Source organism: Fukomys damarensis, unplaced genomic scaffold, assembly GCF_012274545.1.
Source record: "Fukomys damarensis isolate Sample0158 unplaced genomic scaffold, DMR_v1.0_HiC HiC_scaffold_16, whole genome shotgun sequence".
In the NCBI taxonomy this organism is placed as follows: domain Eukaryota; kingdom Metazoa; phylum Chordata; class Mammalia; order Rodentia; family Bathyergidae; genus Fukomys; species Fukomys damarensis.
Window position 1 is genome coordinate 39,330,340 of NW_022900928.1, and position 21,793 is coordinate 39,352,132.

At 32.3% G+C, this 21,793-nt stretch overlaps 1 protein-coding gene across 3 annotated transcripts in view; it reads left to right on the forward strand.

The window, feature by feature from the left end:
- Tmem135 (transmembrane protein 135) overlaps nt 1-21,793 on the forward strand; it is a 223,182-nt gene that overhangs the window by 149,953 nt on the left and 51,436 nt on the right. For all 3 annotated transcript variants that reach the window (XM_010633724.2, XM_033764268.1, XM_033764267.1), the window contains one exon: nt 1,274-1,320. In XM_010633724.2, coding sequence (XP_010632026.1) covers nt 1,274-1,320 — 47 coding nt within the window. The remainder of the gene's footprint in view (nt 1-1,273; nt 1,321-21,793) is intronic.

Genomic DNA, 21,793 nt, shown 5'->3' on the forward strand with positions numbered 1-21,793 from the left:
AAAAATTTTTTTTTTTTTTTTTTTTTTGCTGTTTTAATTTTTCTTGTGCTTGTGGTTAGCCTTTTGCAGCTGAAAGATTGTTCATTGTCTAGAGATGTGAAGCCATTGACAATCCTCATGCTTAGTTTGCACGTGTTAACATAAGAATGTGTTTTACAACTTTCTTTTTCATATGTTAAAAACAACTTTATAGAAATCCACTTTGTTGGCATAACTAACTGAGCCTTTTTTAGGTCTAGTGTTCTGGAATCCTTCCATGTACCATTCTAATATGTTTATGACACTTTTGAGGGACCCTTTAGAAGAATGCAGTGAAGTGTGTATTCTCAAGCCTGCTTTTAGTGGAATTTTTAAATAGGTAGTCTGCAATAATGATTATGTCATTATGATGATCTTTTCTTATTAATTATAATTGGCTGCCAGTTGGACTGTATTTTACAAGTTAGAAGTCCTGCTTGTTTTCATATAATGGTTAATAAGTTTTCAGATTAATTCATTGACTTGCATATATAAAACCTTTTATCCTTGTTCTGATGTCTGATATCCTGCCTGGTTGGGTATTCTCATTGGCAAGTTGAAAAATCACCTGTTCCTATTTTTGAACCTTTTTACTGTTCTATTCAATCGACATAATTTTTTTTTTGTGTGTGAGCATGTATGCATGTGTGTATGTATGTGTGTGATCTGTCTGTCTATCTATCTATGTCTGTCTATCTATCTGTCTGTCTGTCTGTCTATCCATCTATCTGTATCCATAGATTCAACACACTACTGATTGAAAATATTCAGAAGAAAAATTGCATCTGTACAGAACATATATGGTCTTTCTTCTTGTTATTATTCCCTAAGCAATACAGTGTAACAACTGTTTACATGGTGTTTACATTGTATTAGGTATTATAAGTAATCTACAAATGATTTGAAATGTCCTGGAAGATGTGTTTGGTTATATTATATACCTTTTTGTATAAGGGACTTGAACATCCATGGAATTTGATGTCCATGGATTAGGTCGTGGTGTTCTTGGAACCAATTCTTCATAGATACTGAGAGGCAATTATTCATATATATAATTCTTTCTACATAATTATTATAGTTTATTATAGCATTATATAGTCTATTCGAAAGGTGAAAATATGATATGTATATGATTAATTTTGGATATCTTCTTATTGTTTCCAATACAAAATTTAACAGGGATATTTGCCTTCTATATGAATAAGTCACACAATTAATGTTCCTTTGCAAGTAATGTGTTTTCTCCTTGTTATAGGTCCTTTTGTTCTGCATCACAGCGGCCATGTATATGTTCTTTTTCAGGTATGTTTTGTTGTCCTTACTTATTTTAATACCCAAAATGCATCTTTTGTAAATTTTTAACCATGAAACTAAAGTATTTCCCAAATAATTGTGTCCCACAAAAGGCATGTCTCCCCACCCCCAGTGGTTGCAGAAGAATTTCTACTCCTTTGTGAATAGGATAAAGAGGTGGAGGGAGGATTTACTTTTCTTCCTCATATTCTCTTTATGGCCATTAATAGTCATTTAATAGTACTTAGACCCTGGTAAATGAATTTTTTGATTTTTTTTATTGACATGATTCTGCTTATTCTTTGTTTATGAAACAATCAACCTTTTAAATTAAAATAAGAAAAAAAGGCTTGTAGGGTTCTATTTCAGCCTTCTGTGATGGTAACCCAGCATACTAATCAAACTTTGTAAATGTTAAGTTTATCTGTAATGTCAAAGGTGTACCTTTCCTTGACATGATTCCTCTCTGCGGAACCTAGAAGCATGTTAGGATTTCTCATGATTTGAAATGCCAATAAGACAATGTATGTCATCTTCATATAAATATAACAGTAGGGAAATAGGATTTTTGATCAGGAAGAGTCTACCACTCCATAATTTTTATTTTTAGGGCTACCAATTAATTCCCATTTATATCTTTTTATTAAAGTTATTTAAATAAGTATTTCTTGATTTTTCTGGACCTGTCAGTCACAGCAAGAATGATCCGACTTTTAATCTTCATACTTAATTTGCAAAGATAATCATGGATTTTTTAATAAAATAAATTTCTGTTTTTTTTAAAAAAGATAATTTTACTATAGCTGTATTTTAAAGCCATTGATTCCAGGTCATAATATCCTAATAAATATTTGGCATAGTGCAGTGATATGATTTAAAATTATTTTTACTTTTTCAAAAATGTTATATGCAAATACAAAGTGTTGAAATGCTGTTTTCCTATAAAGAGACAGTGAGGATGTTATAGAAAAATATATAAAGATACAAAGTAGGTAGAACTTGATCTGCAAAGCATTGATAGCAGGGTCCACAAGTTTTTGTTTGTTTGTTTGTTTGTTTGTTTTTGGTACCAGGAATTGAACTCAGGTCTTTGGATTTGTGAGGCAGGCGGTGGAACCACTGAGCTAAATCCCCAGCCCCTCCACAAATTTTATATTAGTCATTAGTGACTAAAAAATTATTGGAGCTGCGTTAGTCTTGATAATTTTTTTATTGGCATTCTCAGGATCAAATCTAGGGCCTTGGGGATAAACGCAAAGCAGCTGCTCTACCACTAATTCTTAGCTCTAGGCCCAATTTTATGATATATTATTTTTACTGTATCTTCATGCACACTCTAGTATTACACTGTGAGTTAGGCTAGTATACCATGCACTGGACTATAGTCTCTGCTTTTTTTTTAAAAATATTTTAGGAGTAGGTTTCATTTCATCAATTTCAGCATTTCATCCAAAAACTATTTTCATACATATCATTAGGACAGTATTGCAAACAGTTCACATGGTTGATTTTTATGTACTCTTCATTCTGGAGATATAGCATTCTTACTAAAGAAAATACAATCATAGAAATTATAATGTTAGAAGCACCACTTTTGTTGACATGTATAGGAGTAAAATATAACATCAAAGAATTTTCTTTGAAAATTCTTAGAAGAACACATAATTTAGTGAAACAGTCCTACCCAGTGTGGCACTTAAAGACAGCAAATATATGCTTAATGTTTAGCATTTCTTAGTCATAAGAAGCTTTTGAGATTTACAGACAAATTTTGTGTTGAATACATTAATAAATACCAAATTTATAAAATGGTTCTAGGAAATTATATTTTGAAAACTGCTGCCGTCAACCTATTATTTTTGGTGTAGAAAGAAAATCAGCCCTATAAATATGTGTTTTGGTACAGAGCTATGGAACCTTTTCCTGTTTCAGTCACAAAGTCTGGGTTAAAAACAACAGTTTAAAATACTTTCCAGAAGGCTCAATACAAGGTTTAAGTGCCAAGATAAGCACTTTCAATTTTCTGAGGAAAAGGAGTTGTTTTTCTCACAAAAAAAAGCACTATCACCAAATTCTTAGTGTTCTTGGCAGAAGTTAGTTTGAGTAACTCAACAAAAGAGATTTGGTGAATGATAAAATAAAACAATTTATGTAATACCACAACAAAACAGAACAATGTTACGTTTTTCTCATCTCTGTTTTGTATTTAGAAAAACCAAGCAATATTGTACATAGCATTCGACAAACTCCATTGCATTTGAATATTTTTGAAATTAATTTTTATTTTCAGTATAGACATTTTAGGTATTTATTCAATTTGTTAATTATTTTAACTTAATTGTATAAGATTGGATAATTATCAAATATTGTCCTTAGGACTCCTTTTATGTTAGGTTCTTTCGACAAGAGGCTAAATGAAAAATAGTATGCTTAAATGCTTCAACTTATGTTTTTCTTCTAATCTGTAAATGATAAAAAGGGAAATAAGACCTCTTTTTGTGGAGAAAAATGTATTATGTTTTATTTTTTTGTTTTTCTTAATGAAAGAACTTGAAGAGTGCATAAGTATTTTCTAAAAGAGTTACTGGCTGTAATAGTTAAGTGTGAGTTTATTTAAAAAGCAATACAATGTTTTTGATATTGAAAACTATGTTTAACTAAATGTGTGATGAAATATTTTATTTTTGCATAGCTCTGAATAGCTTTTTATAGTTTGTTCACATATATTATGTCATACATGGTGACTGATTTTAAAGCCACACACCATAAAAAACAAAAGAAACTTATCTTTCAAATGGAATTTTTGTGGAGTACTTTGGAGGTTTGGGTGGGGAAAGATAATATGTGTAAAGAGCGCTGTAGTGTTGTTCTACTTCGTAGCCAGCTGCCCTGCCACCATGCCATCAAGGTGTCTTTTGATACCTACACTTGCTATGAATTCTGTTAGGAATTGGGACACAAGGAGGATGGAACATATTTTGAAAATGTTGTGAAAAAGCCTTTTGCATACTCCCATTGGGGTTCATACTTGATGATTCTGCCTCTGCCTTTATTCAATTACTGTATAATTAATTGTATTTGCTTCTGTCCTAGCTCTGTATTAGGGCATTGTGTAGCAATATCAGTGCAGGCCAAGCAGAAATTATGGTTAAAATTTTGATAGAAAAATTTGCCTTGAGTACCCCTTTAAAACATTTCTTTATGTTTACATATGTATTTAACAGATTCAGCAGCCTGAGTTTTTTTCATCATACTTCTTTGTTCAGACTCCTTTAGGATCTTCTCCATAGTCATGAGGTTTTTCTTGTTTATTTGCTTTGTTTGTTTGCTTTTGGACACTAGCTCTCTTCTGTTTATAGAGAATCAAAAGAAAGAATCAGCAATACCAACACTAAGTAGAATTTAATATAATTTAATTCTGATTATAGAAAAAAAAAAGACAAAAAAGTGAAGTACTTTTAAGCATGAATTATTTTATTTTCAGCATTAGGTATCTATGAATTATTACTAACGTTTTAGAGAAAGGAAGTAATTCAGCATCATTTCTTTAAATTAGCTTTAAAAAGACAGGATCCTGGTGCATATAACAAATTTGATCCCAACCTGGTGAGTACTAGCTAGAAATTCTTCTCACATGCTTTTGCAGAGTCAGCGACAAATTCAGCAGTTTGTTTAAACATGTAGACTGAAAGGCTCAGACTTGTCATAACAAATAATCTGCCATGTAGGATTGATTCATAATAGATGTGTCTTAAATAATCCGATGCCAAGATGGAAAAGTATTGTATTTTTTTGTTAGAAACCAGTGCAGATGAAAGTTTCTTATGTTTTGAACATATTTAGAATATATATTTCTGCCACTGATGAAATTTAATAAACTCTCTGTAAAGGCACAAATAATAAATTATTTCATCAGTCTCATATAGATTAACTTTTGAGTGTAGGAAAACCAAGCTATTGCTGGACAATCTGCAATTCTTAAGTGAAAGACATTTGTGATTGTTTTTGAATATCTTTCCTAAGCTTAACTTAGTATATTTGAAACAATAACAAGTAAAGAATTTGTGATGTTGGTGTTTTACACATTTACTAAATTTATGTGAAATTCATTAAAATATCAGTTAGTTTTTTTTAAAGCATTGCTTAAAAATATACCAAATCCCTCTCTAAAATACCTAGATTATATATGGCATTTGGAGGTTAAAAGTTTTACCTGTGGCTTAGGAGAATTTTTCTCAAGAATTAGACTTTATACAGAAAATGAATTGGGGGTTTGGAAGCAGGCATGTCAGGTAATGGGGCAGTAATGTTGCACTTATCCAGAAGAGAAATAGTGAGAGCTTGTGAATTAGTCAGATTTCATCTAACATGACAAAATATTTGAAGCTTGGGTAATGTCTACAGAAAAAGTGGTTTATTTAGCACACCGTTTTAGAAACTGAACGTCTGAGACTGGGCAGTCCTATCAATTTGGCCTCTTTTAAATCCCTTTTGGCTGGATCACCACGTAGCAAATGGTATCATGTGAGGCCATAAGCAAAAGGGAGAGATTGCAGGTCAAACAAAAAGATACAGAACAAGGGACCAGTCTTGTACTTTCACATGTTTTCTTAGCCACAATGTCAAGAAGCAATAATAATCTTGTTCTTTTATAATAACCTTCTCATGGATACTAACCAGGGTCTCACAAAAGTTACATTTAGATTTTACTACCTTTCACATTGATACGCTGGGAATGAGCTTCTAACCCATGAACCCCTGGAGGACAAATCACATCCAAACTGCAGTAATCTGACTAAAAGTTACATTGGGGATGATGTGAATTTATGTAAGATTTGAGAATTGCTACATAGATGCTAACCTGGAAAAACTGCTAGAATATGAGCCATGAGGAAGGAAAGAAAATGTGTAGAAATTGACTGTGTTTTGCATAGTGAGGTGGATAGACTTTTAGGGCATTCAGATGGAGAGAAATATGGCTATTAATTAATGGATATTTTGAAGCTAAGGAAATAAATTTGGCCCAGGGATAAAAATTAGGAACTATCAGCATATAAACAATGTTTAAACCATCCAGGTAGGTGGTATTCTTTGATAAGAATATGGAGGAAAAGAAACTGGAGAATGCTTTCTTTAAAGCTTAGGTATTGGGAAAGGAGGTAGTGAAGGCAGAGTAGTAGCAAGGGCAATATAAATACCTTATTTAAGGGTAAAAGATTGTTCTTGGCTGTTATACTATTTAATTTTGGATAAATTAAATGACATCTCTGCACCTCAGTTTCTTCTTTGTGAAAATGTATCAATTAATATATGAACTTCATAGGTAAAGCCATGAGGAATAAATAAGAAACTATGTTTTTCAAATGTTTTCAGACATAACCCAAAAATATATATTATGTGAATATATATTTCTAAGAATAATAACTTTACTGCTTGGATATGTTTAGTTATTTTCCATTCTAATTTATTTACAAATCTGCTTTGACTCAGATACTTACTAATGGGTAATAACCAAAAGCAAAAAAACAAAACAAACCCCCCCCAAAAAACTAAGCTAATACAGTTGAACACCTAGCAGATGTAGCAATGGATTTGTACTCTTACAAAGTGAGAGTTAAGAGTACTAATTGTTGTCATTAAGTTAGGAGAAAAGTTAATTAAAATAGAGAATTTCAGGAATGAAGTATTGTCTCTTTGTGCTATAGATATGTCTGGTAAAGTAAGGCTAAAAACCTCTTTATTTGCTTTAGCAACCTACTGGCCAATAATAACCTGCTAGAGAAATTTTTGTAGTTCGATTGGGGTAGTAGATTAAAAATATAAATGCAAAATGTATAAGGAGACTGAGTTTAGTAAACTGATGGAACTTGCAAGACAGAACCATAGCACAGACATTTTTTTTTAAATGGTCTCTCTCTGTCTGCTCTTTCCCTCTCCTCTCTCTTTTGTCCTTTCCCCTCTATTTTGCCCAGTAGAGACTAGATTGTGGGGAAGTTTGAGCAGGTAAGAAAAGGTTGTGGAGTGGAAAAAAGAACAAAAAGATCTAAAACGTGATTCTAGATGTCCAAATATGTAGGGAGATTGTTAGACTTGTCTGGGAGAGATCATGATAAATGATTAAGGCGAAGTTGAAAACTCTGGAGGCCTTAGGGATATGGCTGAAGGGAAAGGTCCCTGATGGATAGAAGAGGTAGGACATAGAAAATCTAGTATGTTTGATTTCTTAAAGACATGGCCATTCTTAAATGGTAATTAACTTCTTGTAAAAGTAAAAATGGACATGTGAAATCAGTGTTCCTCAAAAGTTATAAGTAGGTGAAATGATACACTTTTATTATTGACACCACACTTAGGAGTTTACAAAAGCTATAAAATTTGTACTATGAAAATATAAAGATTCTTAGAACTATTGCTTTACTCAAAACAAATGGAAGGGAGAAATCATGCATTCATAAATGTTTTAATTCTGTGATTGGCAAAGTGTATTGCTAAGTCATATGACTGTTTTGTTGGAGAAAACTAGTGTGCTTATATGGTAAGTGTATTCCATCTAAGGATAATAAACATATGGCAAATCTGTTTTCGTTTTTTGCCTGCCAGGTTTTGAGTTAATTGTACCCAGATAAAAAATTACTCAAACATTTTATAATGAATATAAATTTTTCGTTTTCAGTAGGATACAAAGAGAAATATTGTGTGGATAAGTAGTATATACTCAAAATGTAATGACTGAATTATCAGGACTTAACTGTACACAGTCCTGTCAAATGTGATGAATTGCTTTGCAAAAACTTGCTGCTGAATTGTTTTTATGACACTAACAATAACATTTTTTAGGTGGTTTTTGAACATGAATTTTAAAAATTTTCCCTAATGTAAAATCCTTCTTCATCTTATTTTTTTTCTATAAAATGATCCCTGTGGTTATGAGAACTTAGAACAAATAATCCCACAAGAAAATAATGGTTTTTAATAGTATTCTTGTTTTTAAGCCTGTCTTTAAAAGTTACTTAACCTCTCAGTGAATCTATAAATTGTAATTGGAGTATGGTGCCAATAGTACTATAGAAACATGATATTTATGGTAATATTATTTGAGAAAAATGTATTGGTGTGTGTTCAGTATGCTAGAGTTTAAGCATACAGTATGGGAATTACCCTTTTCTGAGCTACTTTACCAAGACTAGTGTTTGGAGGAAGAGGGCAAATCATGGAGAATGGAAGGTGAGAGGAAATAAGAGCAGAATTGGAATTCTTAGGGGGAAGGAAAGGTATAGAACAAAATAGGCTAACCTTGCAATTGGAGAGTCAAGGGCTTGGGACTATGTTTTTAAGTGCCACGTTCCCTTTCATGCTTCTGTTTGTTTTTGGGGGGGGTTTTCCTTCTTCATCTTTTCCTTTCCCTGAGGCCATTCTGATTAGAGACATATTAGGGCAGCAGAAGTAAAGCAGGACTTCCCCTTTCCCCCTTTTCTTAATGGAAGGGATAGGGGTAGGGGAAAGGAAAGAAGGGAATGGGAGTAATATGAGAAAATGAAAAAATGGAAACAAAATCTTGGTAGATAGGGAGGGTGTAGTTGAAGGGAGGACAGGGGAATGGGGAGAAAATAAAAACCAAAATGGATTATGTAAAGATGCAAATTTCAAATGATGATTGTCATTATATTGTATACCTTAAGTTTACAAATAAAATTAATTAAAAAATAAAAATTTATATATTGGAAACATTCCCTAAATTCATATGCTAATGGAATTTGGAGATGTGGAATTTGAGAAGTAATTAAGATGAGATGTGGCCTTGGGGATTAGCCCCTGTGTTGGCATTAGTGGCTGTATGAGGAAGGCAGACCAAAGCTAGCAAGGTTGCTCCTGTAGCCTGTGATGCTGTCTGACATATCATGGTACAGAAAGAAGGTCCTCAGCAGAATCTGAAGATATGCTAAGCAAATGTCTTAGATTTTCCAGCTTCCAGAATCATGAGCCAAATAAATTTGTGTTTAAAAAAAAAAAAAGTAAAGCAGAACTGGAAAAGGGATGTTATTGGTATAGGGTGCATGAGCACCATGCGGCTGCATAGGTGAGAGGAGGATAGGCCAGAGAGAAAGGTGTTGGCCCTTAACTGCACAGCAGCAGGATTTTACCCTCCTCTCTATTGCCAGGCTTACTCTCAACTAGCTGTTAGTCTACCCATTGAAAACTGGATTGAAAAATCTAGAAAAATTAAGATAGGTAATGCATGCGGTCAAACAGGATATCATTTTCCCTCTATGGTCCAAATTTCTCTAGGCGTTATTTCAGATATCTTAATACAACTAAAGAAAGCCATAGGTAACTGTTAAAAATACATGCAAGTACTTTTCCATCATTTTTTTCCTAGCCAAAGAGCTGGCATCCATTTGATCCTCTTTGTGTGCAGCTATCTCATTTCCTCCTCTAGGGATGACAGCAAAGGTAAGAGAGGAAACAATTTCTTGAACCAATAGGGTAAGAGGAGGCCTTTGCTGTTTTGCTTGAATAGCCTTTGGATTTAAAAGATACACATTAATTTTGTGTATGTTGTCAGTGTAGTTATAAGATACTATTTTCCTAGAATTTGCTAGTTATCGTCTGCTTGTTAAATTATTAAGATGGAAAGGACTTTCCAGCTTTCTAATGAAATACATTAGTGTTCCAGGTGTCTATTGCAAAAATTAACCTGAGCACTTGTTATCCCACTGTATAGGCTATTTTCTGTCTCCATGTAAGCTTCTTTTGTTCCAAAGGAAGTCATTTAATGGAGATCTTTTAAAATGAAGTTAAATTATAAACTTATTTGAATTAATTTAATATTTACTCTTAATCCAAATTCTACTTTGAATAGATACTGTTAAGTGATCCATTTAGTTAGCCAAAAATCAGGATTCCAAGTATACAAACTTACATACCTGTGCACCTTAGTGACAGTTACAACTTATTCCATATCATTTACCCTTAAGATCTAAATAAAATCTGTTTGTCAAAATATGAGATTAAAATTATTTGGAGTATAATTTGCAAATTATGGTTCTTGAAGTTAGAAGGTGGCTATGAAAAGATGATACACTTGCAGATATTTTTAAGTATCGCTTTTTGGCTTTGCTTACTTGAATTTCAAAATGTAATATGATGCCTAGAGAGATTTTAAATTTGGGAATTTATGATGAATATGAAAAGATTCATTGAGAATTATTGAATTTACCATATAAAGAGACATGTTACCTTGTGAATTAATGAAGTAGATAGCTGTAGTTTGGTAGAATATTTTGGCGGACAAATGGATTTAAGTTATAAGAAGTGATTTTTGGGGGGGTAATAAAAAATCTTTTGTTCATTGTAGAAAAATATCCTTACAGGTCACCTTTATGTCTCTCTCTCTCTTGTCTGTCTCCCCTCTTCCTTTTCCTCTTCTTTCCTTAGTTCTCTCTGCCCTTCTCCCTTCACTTCTTTTGTCTCTCCTTCCACATAAGTATTTACATTGTTTCTCATCAGTGTCGTACATCATACCATGTGGACTATATGATGATATTCCTTTTTATTTTCATATAAGCCATGGCTTTAGATTTCTGTATCAATCTTCAGTTCTTCACTAAGATACTCTGGATAACTCTTAATAATCTGAATACAATTAAGTATGACTTCAAATATTATAGACTTTTAAATTCTGCACGTAAAGGTGTCTGCTTCCTTAATGCAGCACTTCTGCACCATTACTAATCATGGAAAGTTACTGACTAGACTTTGCTGATACAGATGCTCAAGCTTGTAGCAGTTAAATTTAACTGCTTGCTTTATAGTTCCCGAGGAATGCTATGATCCACTAAGTCTTTTTCGACTATTTTAGTTTTTCTTAGAGATAGTCAAGGGAAGTTATAGCATAACAGAGTGGGTTAAGAGTGTAAGCTCTTGAGTTGAACTATGTGTTTTTTGAACTTGGGTAAATTAGTTTCCCTGTGCTTCAGATTTCTCATCTTAATGAGTTTAATAGTAGTACTTCTTGTATTAAATGTCTACTGCATTACTTGTAAGTATTGACTAGTACTCAAAAGTGTGCCATTATTATTTAATTCTGATCATAAAGATCACATATTATATGATTCCAGGTATATATCATGTTCTAAATAGGTCAACTCATATATACATATATATATATATACATATATATATATAATATTTATATATATTACACATATGTGTATAATATTGCTGGTTACTGAGGGCTAGGGTCATTGGAATAAGGAATAATTACCACTGGGTATGTGGGTTGTTTGAGGGCTGATGAAAATGTTTAAAAATAATTGGGGTGATTGTATTCACCAATTGTATTCTGTGATTATACTAAAAACCATTGACTGATGCCCTTTAGATAGTGGACCTTATGTGATTTATATCTCAGTAAATGTGTGAATGTAGTCTCAAATATAAATCTAGTGTATTCTTGATCAAACTTAAAAGTTACAGATTTCCAGCTACAGATTGTAAATATGAGAACAGACTTCAGGTATCATGAAGTCCATGAAGTCTCTTACTTATAATGCAATCCAACTTAGTTTGAATAGAATTTAAACTTATAGTCTTTGGTAATATAAATTATCACTTCATAATTTTTATATGTGTATCATATATTTCATTTCTTTTCTTTCTTTCTTTTTTTGTACCAGGGATTGAATTTGGGACCTTGCTCTTGTGAGGCAGGCAGTGGAACCACTAAGCTAAATCCCCGGCCCTATCATATGTTTCATAGGTTATATTTTATTATGTTTTGATATTGATTATATTTTGAAGAATGGCAATTTTAATTTTTTTTTTTTTGAGAAAAGAATATTGTGAAATCAGTCTTCATCTACTTGGCCATGGATACTTTTTGAAATGAATATAAAGATATAGGATTATATTTTTTGTTTTTCATAAACTAAGTTAGGCATTTTTCAGTAATATCGAGCAAAAACTTGAGATGTGGATCTATGCCAGTGAATATCTTTAAAACTGTAAATGAAGTATCCACTTTTGGAAGCTTATTTTTCATCCTGTATAAATTCACTGGTTGGGCTTACAATGTGTACATCCAAGCTCAGCTGAAATTTATGGTAAAAGAGTTTTTTTTCCACCAATACTTAGAACAGTTTTTGTTTGCAGTGTGTGACTGAGTCACTTAACTAGGAGGGAGTTTACCAGCAAGATGAACTAGTAGAAAAGGAAGAAGCTTTTAAGTACTAAAATTTCAGCTGTCCCTGTATAGTATCCTTCCCGGAAAAAGAAAAAGAAAAAAAAGAGTCTCTTTGCTTGTTTTATATTCCATTGTCAATCACAAAGCCCCTTTGTGTACTGGTCAAGCCTTGATGGTGATTGAATGCTGGCTGTTTATCATGTTGCTGTCATTCTAAAATGCAAAATAAAAGGAGGAAGAGAATACAGCTGTGGATTCTCATGCCTTGTGACAGCTCAGGACTCCTGAATCTTAATTCCGTGGAATGCTTCCCGAAGTAATTTGATTACTCAACTGCAGTATATAATTTTTAATGGTTTTGAGCTCTTTAGGCATGTTCAGAAAAAGAATGATGTTAAAAATCAGATGACAGAAAGCAGTTGAGCTTATCAGGTTTGATTACTTTATAATGTATAGCAAAAGCCTCAAGGCCTAATATTGAAAGCATGATTGCTCTCAAAATTTACTTCTTTGAATGTCAAAAAATATTTTTTGAATTGGAAAATTTTGAATTTTAATATTGTTGGTAAACTTCCTTGCAGGGTTTCACTTTAAGACATTTTTCAGAGATATTTATGAGAGTCAGTGCTCTCTGCCTCTTTCCTTTTCAAACTGCCTGCCAATTTCTACTGCTAGGAAACATATAGGGAGATTTATTATAGCAAGGTTATTCTGTGATATTATTAGAGTCCTAAGAATTTTGTGGTCTTGAATTTTTTTATCACTATGCTGAATTTATTGTTTGTTTCTTCATTTTATTGTTCATCTCATAATTTTATTGTATTTAATGATTAGGAATATCTGTGAATAAAAGTGAGACTTTTTATTTTTTTAAAAGAATATAGGTTAAAAAAGAAAAAAGAATATAGGCATAATAAAGTAGAGTATTACTTTTTTATTGCTCTTTGGAAAAGTAGAAATAAAACAGTACTAATAAGAATGTAAAAGAAAGGTTTTGTTATCAAATGACATTTTTAATTCCTAAGTGCCTACTTATTAATATACTTTCTTTATCTCATACATATGCATGGCCTTGATATATTTCCCCAGTTTTAATTGAGAATCATTTGTATAAGGTCAAAATCATGAATATGTATTTATTTTGTCGGTAAATTGATGAAATAGAGGCTTTTCCAATCCAACATTTATCATTAATCAATCTGTGAAACCAAAAGACTAGTGGAAGCGAGCCTCAACTTTGTCTTTTTAAGAAACTTGTTAATTGCATAAGTGATATATTACTAAGTTGTCTTAAAAATTCACATAATGTAGGTGTTTATAGAGTCAAAATTGAAAATTCTCACCTTTTTATTTACTTTCTACTTCTTTTTATTTGAAATCATCTTAACATTTTGTGTATTCTTTTTTCAGTTAAAACTATCCTTACAGTTTGCATATATTCTTCCAAGTCTGCATGCACATTCTTTCTATACATTCCTATGTACCTAGTTTGTGTGGATCATATAATATATATTCTATTGTACTTCTCTATTTAATAACATCTGGTAGAATTCTGTCCATGACCCACTACATGTAGATCTATTGCATTGCTTTTTAGTGTTATAAAAAATATATAAATAATATTTTAAACTCTTTCAGGAGACTTCTTTTGGTGCTTTTTCCCCATTATAAACTGTACAACTATGAACATTTTTTTAAAAATCTCTTTATGTCTGGCCAGGGATTTAGCTTAGTGGTTCCGCTGCATGCCTTAAGCACAAGGTCCTGAGTTCAATCCCTAGTACCACCCCAAAAAATCTTTATGCCTCTGTTCCAGTATTTTGCAATCTATTTTGTTACCTAAAAAAGAGATTCTGTAGGACCAGTGTCCTTGATGGCTTTTAATACATAATACATTTAATAATATTTAATACATATTCTCCAAAACACACAATACCAATTTATTTGGGCGTGGTGGTGCACACCTGTAATCCCAGCACTTGGGAGGCTGAGGCAGGAGGATCACTGTGAGTTCGAGACCAGGCTGGGCTACATAGTGAGTTCCAGGTCAGTCTCAACTACATAGTGAGACCCTGTCTCAAACCATCCCCAAATAAATAAATAAATAACCTTTTTAATTTATTGTGCTGATTTGTAGGAGCAGTTTTATGTTATTAATATATAGTCTTTCCTGTTGTATTGTATTAATCAGCTGTTGTAAATGATCATACAACCCATATTTCAACTTTTGCTTAGGCCAACTGTGTGTCACACTGCAGGTTGGTAGGGCTGTTGAGGAAGCTCTGTTTCCTATGTGTTCATTTTGAGCTGCAAGATACTGAGACAAAAGCTGTGCAAGGAAAGCTGTCCTTGTGACACTCAAAATTTGTATTCAGTACCATTATGTACAAAATATAGATAACATGTGTGCCTGCTGTGCTTTATTTGAGCCTAGCATGTAGGTATCTGCTTACTTGCTAAGACATTTATTTTCTGTGAGAATGAGTTCCTTCCCTGGGGTTCTAACTTGTTTTAGTTGCATAACTATTCTTATGTTTTTCCAAAATATCCAGCTCAGTTTCCATAGTAAAAAATCTTTCTTCATTTTTGGCTTATGTAATATGTAAGTCAGTTATATAATTTTGCTAACAACTGACATAAATGCATCCAGGGGCAAACACAGCTGACTAGGCAGGTGTACTCTATGAATATGAAAAGAAATGTATGTGGTTATGTTTGTGAATGGTGTTTTATCTTTGAGCATCAGTGTAAATGTTAACATATTTAACAGAAAAATAGGAAAGGTGAGATAAATTTTTCTTTGAGAATGGATAAGAAGAGTACTTCTATTTAAAGAGCACATTAATATTGCATCCTGGTTAGTTACCCAACACCCAAAGTTAAAAGGGAAGGGGTTTATTTGGCTTACAGTTCATAATCAGTTGATTCCAAGGCAGGGATGATAAACATGGCAGAGCTGAAACATGAGCTTGCACACATGAGGCAGCAAAGGTAAGAAGGGAGTTTAACAGCATCTTTCTGCCCTTTTTATCTTATTTAGATTACTTAGGTCGCGTAGCACTCACACCCTTAATCCTTGTGCCCCTGAGCCTAGCATTGCATCATGAATCAATTCCAGCTCCATATACTCTAGATCAAGCCTGTGACCACATGAGGCTTTGAGGGGACATCTAGACCCAAACCATAGCACATCCTAACCTTTTGTCACTATAGTATCATCACCGGTATCTCTAATCTTTCAGATTTTTTTGCATACCTTAAAGATCTCAATATTTGGTTTCTACTTTTTTTTTCTCTTTGGTTTATTATTTATCCTAATAAAACCAAACCACATTCATACTCTTACTATAGGAACCACTTGGTATATTTGTCTCATGTCTTTTCTTTTTAATGGAACTGGGGGTTGAACCTAGAGCTTTTGCACTGAGCAATGGCCCCAGCTCTGTTTCTTTTCTTTTGAAACAGGGTTTTGCTAAGTTTCTAAGTTTCCAAGGTAGGTTTAAACTTGCAAACCCCCTACCTCATTCTCACAGAGTGCTAGGATTATATGCATATGCCCAGCTTTTCACAAATATCTTGATGCTTATATATCCCAGTCAAAATATAACTGTATTTCAAAAATTTATAGACTGGATGTTGATTTAGTGTTCATAGTTCCTTTTATATATTGCAAAATTTTGTAAACAAAAATATTAATGTTTAACATGAATAAGGCCAGTATTTTATGTTTTCAGAGGAACATAGATTTATAGAACAGGAAAGAGATTCTGTAACATAGTACTTTTTTTTTTAAGAAGCTGAATCTTGAAGAATTTTTGTAGCTTTTTCTAGATCATTACAATAATTAGTGCTAGAAATTGAAGTAGAGTTGTGAATAATTTACTTTAGAATACCATGAATTATTTCATAACAACTGAATATTAGAAATTTGTATGAGGGGCATGGCAAAAGACCAGGAATTATTTTTGTACTCTTAAATATTATGTGATATGAAGCCTGCCATAGAAGAAAGATGACAAGATCCCAACAATGAATGTAACTGTACTGTATCCCTAAAACGTACCAATAAACCCAATTAAAGCTGAAAAAAAAAAAAAAAGAAAGATGACATTAAACAGAATGACCTAGAAATTGAGGAAGAAAGAACTTAGTTTAAAATTTTCTTAAAGCACATGTTGGATTTTGTATAACATATAATTTAGGCTGTATCAGACATACCATCTTATAGGACTTGTTTCTATTTCAAATGGTAGACATTTTTGATTATTGCCATTCAAAGGAATCTTTGAAATTCCTTTCTTCTGACTAAGTTTTAGACCAGAGTGAAGATAATGCTACTTTGTAGTCAGATGGCTATGGTCTGTCTGTATTTCAGTATTTCCCTTCTCTCTCCCCTATATCACCGTTTTGCTTTTAATTTATAATGTCAGGGGAAAAACAACTAATGAATTATTGCACCTAACATATCATTTATTTATTTTTTTATTTTTATCTTTTTTCTCATTGAGTTTATTGGTACTTTTTAGGTATACAGTAAAGTTACATTCATCATGGGGATTTGTACCTTTACATGACAGATCTTGGTTCTCATTTTTTCCCCATACCCCTGCCCTCCCTTCACCCCCTCCTCCCTTCCCTATTTACAAAGACTTTATTTCCATTTTTTCATTTTCTCATATTTTTTCTTTTCCCTTATTTCCTTTCCCCTACCCTTGCCAGTTCCCCTACACCTTTAGCCCTTTCCTTCTTATTTCACATTGTCAGTTATACCATTTGTGAAAATTAAAAGTGTAAACATGTCATGTCATTTAAAGTATGACAAATATGACTGGCATTTTAGAATTGGATTAACCTTTTATTATTGTTCCCTAATGAATTCATAATTTGTTTCTAAGAGAAAGAACTATATATTAGCATACATTTATAATTATTTCCGATCTTTAAAATGAATTTATCACTATGTGTTTGTTTGTATTTATTTATTTATTTATTTTGGCCCTGGGGGTCAAACTTGGGCCCTTGTGCTTGCAAGGCAGGTGGCAGAACCACTGAGCCAAATCCCTGGCATTATCACAATGTTTTTATGAAACATATACAGATATATTGAAGGTTTATATGAATAGCAATATGTACATTTTAAGGATTTTAGCTCTTTGATGTATAAATTTTAATGTAGAGTTAAACACACTAATAAGGTTACTTGTCATTCAAATTCAGTCTTTCAAATTTATGATAGGTTAAAACATCTGAAATTTTTTTCTGCTTATTAGTTCTGAAGACATTTCTTTTTATATTATAGTTTATTTTATTGAAAAATAGTTGGCTAGATTTGCAAACAGTTTTATAAAAAAGATTGTACTTTTTAGTAATTTCATAAGATGGATCTGGAGTTATGTTGCATAATATTGGCTTTACATTCTTATTTTCTACATCAAATTGGACACAGTAATAATATAAGCTACAATTGAAATACGAAACTTTGACATAATAAAAAAATCAAAATGTTACTACAACTGTTTTTATAAAAGAGGTTGACTTGAAATTATGTCTAAAGCATTATCTTCCTATGTGTCCCATCTCTTAGTTTACAAATTTTAAGTTCTAGTTACTTAATAATCTCTCTTCAGTTTCTTCTTGTTCAATTCATGAACTAAATAGCTATTATTAGTTTGATCACATCTACACTGTGTACAATTTTCTTCTAAGATTTTCTTTTCAAACTATACTTTTTGTTTGTTTGTTTATTTGTTTGTTTTGTTTTAACTGTTTGTGTCTCTGGGTAGTAATGTCCAGGGCTGCTGTGATACTGACCTCTCGCACTTTTTGTAATCCTGTAATTGAAATCTGTTCCCTAGTCTTGATTGTCGAACTTTTTGTTTTAATTTGGCATATATCTTCAGCACCCTCTTTTCTACTTTGTTTTTCACCTTGTAGTTATGTCTTCTCTGAGAATGGGCAGGTCACATTTGCCCTCATCTGTAGAGTGGACTAATTATATAGACCACATTTTTTGTTCCAGCATGCTTTCTTTCACTGCACAATTTTATTTGGAGTATATATTATTTTTAAAAAATGCTAATCTAACATAATTAGAACCTGTCTATATTCTTAGTGTATTTGCTACATTTTTCTACAGAAAATATTGCAAAAAGTTAGATTTCTGGATGTGCAACTCAGTTGGAAGAAGTTTTTAATTCTTATGCCAATAAGTAAGGATATACCAGTGATATAATGGATACAGTAAATCTGAGGAACAAATACTTACCTAAAAGTTACCAGCTTAGAGGGACTCATATATATAAAAACAGTCAGTAGGGAGGACATTGTGATAATTTAGAGAGTGTAGCATATGTTTCACTAATAAGTAGCATTGTATATGAGATCTTCAAGATAATTGAATTTAAACACAAGAAGGTAAGAGGTTGATAATAAAGACAATAATGTAGAAGAGCATCAGGAAAGAATAACCATGTGGTATTTCTCATTTGAAGGCAAAGTACAAATAAAGAGCAAAATAAGGGTTGGTAGAAGGAAGAAGGGAGATAGTTCTTTTGCACATGGGAAGGGGTCCAGGATACCAAAGGTGAAGGGAGAGGTTGGGAGGGAAAGGGGAAGTATAAAGATTTAAGGTGTGTCATGTACATGTATCAAATACCCACGATGAATGTAAATTGTTATACGTAACCAACATGAACTAAAAATAAAAATCACAGTAAGAATGCAAATGGGGAAAGGAGACTTAGAAATGGAGGGAGGTAGATGGGGGAGGGGATTAACAAAGTATCAAGTTGTGCTTATACCTGTACTCCTTTCTAAGATAAATGGAAGCTTAATTATTGCAAACGTACTAATAAAATAAAAATTTAAAAAATAAAGGAATAGAGGGAAGAAAAGAGAAAGAAATTCCTTTCTTGCCCCATTATTGTATTGGTCATTATCCTTTTTTCTTTTTGCTGTTTGGCTTTTTTGTGAGCCACTGTAATCTAATTTTCATTCTGTGAGGTCTATGAAATTGTGGTCATCAAAAATATTCTATCTAAATCTAATGGGTAGTTTTATATCTCTCTTTCACAACGTCTCTCAGCTACTCTTGATATTTTTATAGTGAGCTGAGTCCAGGCTCAGAACCAGATTAATTTGGATTCAGATTCCATTTTCATTATGACTATAGGAATGCACGCAAATGTTATGTATATCGCTTTCTGCTGGAAGCTTTAAGAGTTTGTGTTTCAGTTGCCTTATTCCGTATTACTGTCTTGCTGATTGAGGAAAAATATAAAAATTACTAATGACAGTTCTAGTGCTCCAAATTCATCTTGAACCTTCTGGGTAGAAAACATCATACATTTTTATGAGAATGTGGTAGTGAAGAGGCATGTTGGAATTTGAAAGGTAAATTCTTGATGAGAGTGCTTAGAGTGGAGTGAGTAGGGAAAGAACCTTTGTGTTTCATGTAATGTAGAATTCTCCAGGCTCCCTGAGAGCAAGAATGGCTGTTTAACACTACTGAACAAACAAGTTTTGAGAAAAAGAGCAAAGAGGATTAATTTTTATACATCAAGATTAATCTTAATCTTTCATATTAAGTGGCCAGTTGTTGCCTCTTGTGTTGCTCCTATGATTATCTGGACTTCTGCTTGGCATGTTTTAGAGAGTAGGAGGAAAAGTAGTTCAGTAGATTTGAACAGTTTGCATATACTTGTGAAAATGTACATGTGTGTTCACTGTTATAATGCCTATCGATAAGGTAAACATGTCAGATTAATATGTATGGAATAACATATTAAATACAGATTAGAAGATGTTAAAATTATTGTCACTCTTGTTAACGATCATTTTTTGAGATAACTGCTGATGTATTATCAAGTTGCTTTTTACTCTTGGCTTTTAGAGAAATAGTACACTTTCTTTTTTATGATGAGTATCCTTTATGAAGTTCCTTTATTGTCCTCAATATTGCATTCACTAGATCATGGATTTATTGAAGGGTATAGACTCTTTTTTGTTATAAAGACTTGCTGAAGTATGCTGTCTAAACTGGTCCTCATTTCCCTTCAATAATACAAGCTTTCAATAAGTAAAAGATTAGGTTGAATTTTCTTCTTTAATTATTCAGCAGTATAATGATAATATTTGTGTTTCTGCTTATTAAGTCTAAACATATAATGTCATAGAGATTCTGTTTCTTACATATAATGACTTACCTATATAAGTATTTAACTAGAAAGCCTGTACCCAAAATGCTGTTTGCCTCATAATCATCTAATAATCAAAACTGTTGATGAAGCATACTCTCTATATATCAAATGATATTTTCCCCATTGTCTTATATTTGAAAGTCTTACTTGTTAATGGTTCTCTGACTGTTGTTGCTACTTAGGTAGGAGGAAGTATTTACCTGAATTGCAGCAGAGGATAAAAAAAGAAAAACCCGCAATTACAGATTTATCTAATCTCTGTATAGATTTTTAATTCTATAGTAATGATCAAATTTACAGATTTAGTAAATACATGATTAAAACATCTGTGGTGAGAAATGTCAACATAAAAGCTTTAAAAATGAATTTTAGTTTAGTCTTATAAATAGCCTTGCTTTGTGTTCAAATAATCATAATATATTAATGAATTTATTACCATATAAGAATTAGATTTCATACTATGTATGTGTAAGACACCTTTATTTTTTTGTTTTTGTTTTCTTATAGACCAATGTTCTTTATCAATATAGTTGCATATATTCTAATGAATACTAGCTAACCAAATCCAGAAGCATAGAAACTGATTTGTATAGTATAAACAACTGGGATTATTCCAGGCATGCAAGGTTGATTCAATATACAAAACAAAACAAAGAAAAAAAATGCATCAATATAATACAGTATATCAAGAGAATAAAGGACAAAAACTACATGGCAGCCTTAATAGATCCAGAAGAAGGATTTGACAAATTCCAATACCCTTTTTGATAAAAACACTCAACAAACCAGAAAATAGATGGGAATTTCCTCGACTTGAAGCATCTGTGAAGAACCCACAACTAACTCATAGTTACTGGTGAAAGATGGAATGCTTCCCCCTAAAATCAGGAACAAGGAAAAGATGTTCATTCTTGCCACTTATATTCAATATTGTACTGGAGGGGCTAGCCAGGGCACTTCGGGATGAAGATGAAATTAAAAAAAACCTAGATTGTAAAAAAATCGAAAATATCTCATTCATAGATGCAAGACTTGTAAATAGAAAATACTAAGGAATGAAGAAAAATAGATATAATACATGAGTTCAGAATAGCAGCAGTAT